The sequence below is a fragment of the Propithecus coquereli genome, unplaced genomic scaffold (genome assembly GCF_000956105.1).
Source record: "Propithecus coquereli isolate 6110/MARCELLA unplaced genomic scaffold, Pcoq_1.0 Scaffold310, whole genome shotgun sequence".
In the NCBI taxonomy this organism is placed as follows: Eukaryota; Metazoa; Chordata; class Mammalia; order Primates; family Indriidae; genus Propithecus; species Propithecus coquereli.
In genome coordinates this window covers 958,504-967,723 of record NW_012148731.1, presented here as the reverse complement: position 1 = coordinate 967,723, position 9,220 = coordinate 958,504, and the positions used below count along the sequence as shown (strand labels likewise).

The 9,220-nt window shown below is 42.0% G+C and overlaps 1 protein-coding gene across 1 annotated transcript in view; it reads right to left on the bottom strand.

Moving 5' to 3' along the window:
* AK7 (adenylate kinase 7) overlaps window positions 1–9,220 on the bottom strand; it is a 90,253-nt gene that overhangs the window by 58,563 nt on the left and 22,470 nt on the right. Inside the window, exons 6-7 of the mRNA XM_012650077.1 lie at window positions 4,118–4,157; window positions 2,337–2,350 (exon numbers count right to left, since the gene is read on the bottom strand). Of these exons, the coding sequence (XP_012505531.1) occupies window positions 2,337–2,350; window positions 4,118–4,157 (54 nt within the window). The remainder of the gene's footprint in view (window positions 1–2,336; window positions 2,351–4,117; window positions 4,158–9,220) is intronic.

Genomic DNA, 9,220 nt, shown 5'->3' with positions numbered 1-9,220 from the left:
TCTCTACTAAAAATAGAAAGAAATTGGCTGGACAACTAAAAATATATATATAAAGAAATTAGCTGGGCATGGTGGCGCATGCCTGTAGTCCCAGATACTCGGGAGGCTGAGGCAGGAAGATTGCTCGAGCCCAGGAGTTTGAGGTTGCTGTGAGCTAGGCAGACGCCATGGCACTCTAGCCCGGGCAACAGAGTGAGACTCTGTTTCCAAAAAAACCAGAAGTTGTTATTTGTGAAAACTGAATACCTGTAAGCTCTATGCTGAGCACTGAGGGGAAAGGGAGATATAAAAATAGGTCCTTCCACGAGGATAGTTAATTTTTTTTCAGTATAATTTAAGGTTTCATTTAACAGCCACTTTTCCTCACACTCCCGCACATGCATTACAGTAAAAACATTCTCTTTACACATAGGTTCTTAGCTCTAAGTGGACCATTCAGCCAAGATTTTTCCCAAGGAAATTTTAGACGAACTTTCTCATGTTGCAACAAAACTTTAAAAACAAACAAACACGGACAACATAGGGAATCCCCAACACAAAATGCCAGACCTATGAAACAAATGGGAATCCAGAGGGAACAGACACCACCCCAAAATGCCCTGCTATAGAGCTCCAAACTACTGCCCTGCCACAGGGCTGGAAGGTTCAAAACCCTCCCCGAATAGTGGCCTAGCTCCCCCCCCCACCACTGCTTACAGGGAAGCACAAATGAGCTCCGAATCCAAACCAGGTTTCCTAGTTCCACTCAACCTCATTTCACTCCCCCAAATGGTGTGCCTCTAATCAAACATACATAGCCAACAGGAAGGTGTGAAAACCTCCCAAATGGGTAAAATCAGGGTCTTGGGGTGCATCCTGGGGAAGTTATCAAACAAACAAATGGCCATGGTGTCCGGACACTTGCCAAATCCGTTTCCTTCCCCTCAAGGAAGGTCAGGTTGGTCGAAGATGTGTTCATTTGGGTAGAAAGAGACAGGACTTCCCCGGAGCTAAATGGGCCCCAGCAGCTGCTGGGAGAATCCCTCTCTTTCTTACCCAATAAGGTGATGTTCCTGCCCATGGCTCGACCCAGAGCTGCTCCCTGCCTCTTCTAGCAGTCACAGGGTACCATTCTGCTGGGAAGCTGATAGGCCCACCCGGGGATGCCAAATCTTTTACTGAAAGTTCAGCACCTAGCCTGGAGGCTACATCAGAAGAACGAGGACAAGTGGTTTGAGGAGAAGGAAAGAGGAGTTTATTAATTTGCCAGCAAATGAGGAGGATGGAGACTCCTGTCTGAAATGCTATCATCCCCCGAGGATCTTTAGTTATCTAGTAGGGGAGGTAGACACACAAAAAAACCAAGGAGTTTGGTAATGGGCCTTAACACAAGGATTTGCATCGACATGAAGTGTCCACTCCACCCTGGAGAAGTAGTTTAGGCACTAAAAGAATTTGCTTCAATATTTAATCATTTTTAAAAGTCATTATGGTACTAGCAGATACACTGTGGGAAAATGAGCTTTCTGACATGTTGAAAAGCTTAAGGCAGAGATAGTTAGGGATACCCGGGCGCTGATTCTTCTTCCTCTAATGCTCCCCCTACTCATGATCTAGGAACCATGTGGTCTGGATGATATCTAAGTAGAAAACCCAGAGAGCCTCGTGTAATGGCTGGTGCAAATTTTCGTGGATTACTAATGTAAGGTCCAAGTAAAAGAAGGTTTCTTTAAATTCCACTAAACATTTGACTCACACACTACTGTAGGCTGCCCTAATTCAGATCGGATTTGTAAATCTTTGGTTAATTAAATCAGGAATTTAATCATACCTGAGAGAGAGTGATTTGTGAGTGTATGTGTGTGTGTGTGTGTGTGTGTGTGTGTGTGTGAGAGACAGAGAGAGGGAGAGAGAGAGAGAGAGAGAGAGAGAGAGAGAGGCTGGTCTCTTCTTGTTAATCCATCACCGGATTAAAACTCTGCAGTTGGTGCCAATAGTGGGATTATTATTAAGACCCCTCCCTCACACCATTATTAGATTTTGGAAGGTTAGATGTTGGTAGAATGAAAGAGGGAATGATGAATTGGGGATGGAGCCCAAGTAGAGACAGGAAATGCCAGTGTGGGGTCATTGAATGAGGTTTCAAGGAGAAATTATATCATTGCAATTGATCCACGTTCCTCTATGTCTCTTTTTTTTTTTTTTTTTTTTTGAGACAGAGTCTCACTCTGTTTCCCTGGCTAGAGTGAGTGCCGTGGCATCAGCCTAGCTCACAGCAACCTCAAACTCCTGGGCTCAAGCGATCCTACTGCCTCAGCCTCCCAAGTAGCTGGGACTACAGGCATGTGCCACCATGCCCGGATAATTTTTTCTATATATTTTTAGTTGTCCAATTAATTTCTTTCTATTTTTTTAGTAAAGACGGGGTTTCGCTCTTGCTCAGGCTGGTCTCAAACTCCTGAGCTCAAAGAATCCGCCCGCCTCGGCCTCCCAGAGTGTTGGGATTACAGGCGTGAGCCACCGCGCCCGGCCTCCTCTATGTCTTGACCAATGGATAAGCTAGGCAAGAGCCAGGTGACCCAGTTCTTTGGCTTTTCTGAACTGTACTAGGTAAAATGACAACAGAAGATTCCCAGAAGGATTTTCAAAGCCTATGAGCTTAAGGTAATCCCACAGATCCTCCCAAACCCCAACCAGATGGGCACGAGTGGCTTTCCCAGAAGAAAGTAGGTAACTTCTGAGGTGTAGGTGGGGGAAGGGAGAGTGTAGCTGAGAAATTAGGAGGTGGGGAAGGGGGCTACAAAACAAGAGAAATAAATCAGAGGCCAAAGATTTTAAATGTGCGTAAAGGGGTGGGTAATAAAGTTAAGAAATGCTCTGTCTTCACTCACCTTCTCCAATAAAATAGCTCAGGAGGAAATTGGTTCCAGCTGAAAATTGTTCTTTGTAAGTGGTTTTGTTTTAGGATGCTTTCAATCATTTCCCTTATGAATCACTCTGGCTCAAGAATGAAATTTACACCTGTAATCCTAGCAGACTGGGAGGCTGAGGAGGGAGGATTGCTTGAGCTCAGGAGTTAGAGACCAGCCTGAGCCAGAGCGAGACCCCGTCTCTACCATAAATAAAAAGAAATAAGCCAGACAACTAAAAATAGAAAAAATTAGCCGGGCATGGTGGCGCGTGCCTGTAGTCCCAGCTACCTGGGAGGCTGAGGCAGGAGGACCGCTTGAGCCCAGGAGTTTGAGGTTGCTGTGAGCTAAGCTAACGCCACGGCACTCTAGCCTAGGCAAGAGAGTGAGACTCTGTCTCAAAAAACAAAAACGAAAACAAAACAAAACAAAAAAGTATGAAATTTAGACAAATGCACTGGGAACTAAACTGGCTACAATTAGGGTTCAGACACTTCCCATTTTACTTAAATGGGTACATACAATTGTTTTGCTGGTACCAAGAGCTTGAAGGAAGTCTACTGAATGTTCCCACCCTGGGGGACCAGGGATTCTTCAAATAAATGGAATAGAAAACTTAAGAGTGAGACAGCATGAAGAACTATGCCCCAAGCAAATACCTGAGCAGTTAACTTCCTGTGATTTACAGGGACGATTAAGAATAACATGTTGACATCAGCCTCGACCAGTTCAAGAAGGAGGCCAAAGTCTGGTTGGCTTGTGTGGATTTTGGTGAAACCATATCCCACATCTGGGGATCTTATTGAGCCATAAACACAAAGTTACAGGGACGAAACTTATTCTTCTTTCGTGTGGTAAAGTCATCACAGAATGCAAAATTGGAGACACACATATTGAACGTTTTAGTCTAATTAAGGCCACAAATATCCGTACTAGATTTTTCAATGGCTATCCTGTACTTGCTAGAGAAGAAAACCTCGAAAGTATACAACTCACTGATTGATTATAGACAGTGTATAACTAAAACATAAAGTTGTAATTCCACTGTGTCATAGTTCATAATCCACAGACACAAACATCTTCCATGAGTTGGGTCTTGTAGAACCCAGACAGTGTGAAAACTGTAAGGGCATCAGAAATTATTCTACATGAACAACTAAGTTGTAAAGTCTCGTGATTTTTGGTATTAATTCTTAATTGGCTTTTGATAACTTGGCCTGGCAAATTACCGAGATCGTGAATATTATATTTATCTAAAGATATAAGAAAATTGAGTTACTTCCTGAAGCTGCCAGTGACTAAAGATAACTAATAACATTGATACTCAGCAAAGGGAAGAATCTCCCTCTTCTGCTTCAGACAATAAGGTGGATTAAAAAATCTAAAATTTCTCCTACCACAAATACTTACAAATGCTAAATAAAATGTCACTAACTTCCTTTCACGTATGGCGGAATTCTCAAGAAAATAAGAGATATTTTTTGACCCCAGGGGTCAAAAATAAAGAGAAAGCTGAAAACAAGGGTGGTGAGTGAGAAAGCTGAGAATGTGGCAGACTGGAGGTTGCTGGTCTCCATGACAGTGCAGGTTAAAGTCCACATAAATAGAGGAGGAAACGCTCTTGACCTCGTCAGGTTGGAAGTTTGAACCACCATAAAGAAGGGGCGTTGGACCACAATAAAGAAGAGCTTGTCTACAATGAGGGGAACTAGAAAAAAAGGCCCCCCTGTGGCAGAGGGGAACAAGGAGACCTCTCAAACTCAGCCAAGGCTCTGGAAGGAGAAAAGAAAGCCCACTTCATCCAGGGATTCCAGAGCCAAGAATTTCACATAACGATCAGTTTTAGGCAGGGAGAAACCTGGGGCATGTTACGGAGGCAAATACAAAGCCTCCTGGAGGGACCTTCCCTGCCCTGTAAAACCCCAGCAAAGCGGCACGGACTAGGTCAAGGGTGGCTATTTCACGGAAACAGATGGATGTCTGTCTAAGAGTGCCGTGGTGTCTGTTGTGCCAATTCCCAAAGTGTAAGGTGTGTTCCCAGCGTGAATTCCCATTTCACACGGACCTCCATGAATCCTGAAGGGCCCCACTTTATCAAAATACTTCAGACTTCTGCAGCAGTGCTTTTCAAAGACAGACATTGCACTAGCCCACTTTTTTTTCCTAAGAACTCATTTAAATGAGTTTTTTTAAAGTAGAGATGATGAGCTATAAAGAGATGGATGTTAACAATTCAAAGACACTATATTTAAAAATCCATGTGGATGCGGTGGCTCACACCTGTAATCCCAGCACTTTGGGAGGCCTAAGCAGGAGGATCACTTGAGGCCAGGAGTTTAAGACCAGCCTGGGCAACATGGTGAGATCCCTGTCTCTACAGAAAATTTAAAAATTAGCCGGGCATGGTGGTGTGTGCCTGTAGTCCCAGCTATTCAGGAGGCTTGAGCCCAGGAGTTGAGGTTATAGTGAGCTATGATGATGCCACTGCACTCCAGCCCGGGCAATAGAGTGAGACATTGTCTCAAAGAAAAAAAAAAAAAATCCATGTAAGATTACAAGATATTTCAAAATTGGAGTCGTATATATCACAAGAAAATATAATTATGTTTATTAAAAGAAATAAATTTTTTGTAATTAAAGAAACCTGCTAAGGATGAACTCACAAACCAAAATTACAAGATATGTGGAAATAATCCACCATAAGTAAAATTGGACTCGAATTGCCTTCAGAAAATAAATTTGCAGAGATTATAAAGTATTTGTTTAAAATGTTGAAGAATTACAAAATGGAAAGCAAGAAAAAGAATGAGATAATAATAAAAAGGAACGGGCGGTTGAGCAAGGTAGGCAAGGAGGAGGAAGACCTGGCTATGCCATAGCCGCCCTGCCTGCTGCGTTTTTCTGAGCGGAGTCAGGCACAGCTGGGAGGAGAGAAGTTTAAAATTAAATGATAGAATGATGCTTCAGTATTAAACTGGTCTGAGCTTTTTTAAGAATTGAAAAGACTTCATTATTACCTGAGAATGATCTGCTAAGCTGCGGACTTGGCTAGTGATATTGTCTTAGTGGCAGTTATGGAGAAAAAGCATACTTTTTACATTTCATTCCTGCAATGTCTAATACTGTGGAATCGTTACAAGAGTATGCCTCAAAATGTATAGGCCAAAAATGTAACATAATTTAAAGGAGAAATGGATGAATTCACTTAACAGTGGGAGATTTTTAGTACTGTATACACCTCTCAGTAACTGATAGATTAAAGAGTCCCCAGATGAGTAAGGTTTGCAGAACACCATCAAGTAACTTGCCCTAAGTAGACATACACAGAATTCTGCACCAAGAGTTTGAAATATACAGGTTTTTAAAGTTCATATATTATATTTAAAAAAAAAAAAACCTCAAAAAACAACTGGTCAGGTGCTATGCAGCAAAGCATCTCACCTGACAAATACTCTCTCCTTTGAGAGACTCAGGCTCCTCGGAGCTCTCTGCTCGACTAGGCTGGTCCTTGGGCTTCCCTCCTGGTCCTTGAAGATTCCAGTTTGAGCAAGAATTCTGCTAAATCAGTTTTGGGAAAATCTCCCACCCTGGATATCTGACCACCCTGGACGTCTTCTCACCCTGACCTGCCTTCAGCAATGGTCCTATGAAATCAGTGTAGCCAGAAAGCACCCATCCTTGATGTTTCCTCTCGGTAATTTTCCGTCCACTGACCCTCCACCCTGCTCCCTCTTGTCCTTGTTAGAGTCAGGTGGACTCCAGTGTCTCTCCCCCACTGCAAGACACCTTTGCAGCAGTCCCCTTACTTAATGCCATGCCCCCTCCCACTTTAAATAAAGTCTGCCTTACCGTCTTTAACAAGCGTCATGAATAATTTTTTTCTTTAACATACGAAATTCTACACAATCAACATCACACAGACCACATTCTCTGATCATAAAGCAATTAAATTAGAAATCAACAACAAAAAGATAATGACTCCTCCATATATTTGGAGATTTTAAAACACTTCTACACAAGCCAAAAAAAAATTCTAATAGACTTTAGAAAATGTTTAGAAATTAATGATAATAAAAATACCCTCCAATGTACTTCAAAATTTGTGGGATGATACGTACAATGAAATACTATTCAGCCACAAAAAATTAAATCATATCTTTTGCAGCAACAAGGATGGAACTGGAGGCCATTATCTTAAGTGAAATAAGTCAGAAACAAAAAGTCGAATACCTCATGCTGTCTCTTGTAAGTGGGAGGTAAACAATGTACACACATGCACAGAGAGTGTGGAAAAATAAACATTTGAGACTCAGAAGGGTTGGGAGGGTTGAGGGGGGTGTGAGAGATGAGAAATTATTAATATTTAATTCATACATTATTCAGGTGATGGTTACACTAAAAGCCTGGACTTTACTACTATGCAATATATCCATGTAGCAACACCACATGCATACCCCTTACATTTTTTTCTTTTTTTTTTTATTTCATCCCACTGTTTCAGGGAACCCCTTAAATTCACACAAATAAAAAAGTTGGCATAGTTGCAAAAAAAAAATCGTGGGATGAAACTAAAACTATAATTGGTGGCAGATATATGGCCCTAAATGCTTATATTAGAAATAAAAACCAAATATTAATAAACTTAGCATCTAACTCAAGAAGCTAGTAAAGAAAAATAGCACAAAACTAAATTAGAAGAAGTAATAAAGATAATAAAGATAGAGAAATTAATGAATTAGAAAACAAAGATGGGGCTGGCTGTGGTGGCTCACGCCTGTAATCCTAGGACTCTGGGAGGCTGAGGTGGGAGGATCGTTTGAGCTTAGGAGTTTGAGACCAGCCTGAGCAAGAGCGAGTTTCCATCTCTACTAAAAAAATAGAAAGAAATTAACTGGACAACTAAAAAAAAATAGAAAAAATTAGCCGGGCATGGTGGCGCATGCCTGTAGTCCCGGCTACTCGGGAGGCTGAGGCAGGAGGATCACTTGAGCCCAGGAGTTGGAGGTTGCTGTGAGCTAGGCTGACTGACGCCACTGCACTCTAGACAGGGCAACAGAGTGAGACACTGTCTCAAAAAAAAAAGAAAGAAAACAAAGATACAGGGAGAACTATGGCAAGCACAAGCTACTTCTTTGACAACAATAAAATAGAAAAATTGGTTAAGATTGATCAAGAAAGAAAGGGATAAGGCCCAAGTAAACCAGTGCTGAAGTTGGAGGGGATTTAAAAGGTCCCCCGTTTTCTCGCAGGAGTTCTTAACTGAGAGAGGGAAAAAAGGCAGATAAAGCTCAAAATACCATCTTTATTACCGATAGGGGTTACGCTGGAGGACACGCCTTAGGTGAGCAGTGATGATGGGTTTCCCAATCCTGAACTCAGGTCAGATACGAACTTCCCAGCCAGTCACAGCAAAACCAGGGACCGTTCCACATGGGGGACCTCTCCACATGGGGGTCCGCCCCTGTGAAATCTGGGCATGAGGAAGCCTCAGTGCACGACAGGTACAATCGGTGGGATCCCAGAGGGAAGGAAGGGAGGAGGGGCCAAACTCACACGGCCACGCCCTCCCCAAACCCACCTATCAGGTAACTCACCTGGGCTCCCGAGGCGGGGTAAGGGGTGGGGCAAGAAGAAAAGAGAATTTAGGAAGAGTATTAGGCTCTTCCTCCTGGAAAACAGAGGAATGGGAAAGCAGTGATCCCACTTCCCAAATATTAGGCCTGAAAAAGGGCACATCACTACAAATACGGAAGAGATTTAAAAAACCGTAAGAGAAACTTACGGACAACTTCATGCCAATTAATTTGAAAATTTAGCCTACAGGGCTCATTTCTTGCCCGCAAGCCACTGTTAACTGCATTCCCACAGTCCAAGACAGTTTTGCAAGCAAATTCTACCATTCGAAGGATAAGCTTACTTCGACACAAATTCCAGAGAATAGAAAATATTGTTCCCAATTCATTTTATGACGATAGTAAAACCAGAATACTAGAATCAGAAAAAGACAGTATGAAGCAGGGAGATTATAGACCAATCTCACTTGTAAACTAGGATATAAATAAATGCAAAAATCCCACATATGACATTACGAAAGCAAATTTAGAACCAGTTTTAAAAAAATTATAATGATCAGAAAATATAAACATCAAAGGCCAGCGGGATAATTATCTATTACAACAAATTTCATGAATTGCCACTGGAACTTGGTAGATTTCCTCCCCCCCCCAGGGATCATACACAGTGCTCACTGACCACTTAATGATTTTATTTAAGTGACTTTTGCAAAAACAGATTGATAATTCTGGTTTATTCAAAATACTAATTAAAAAAAA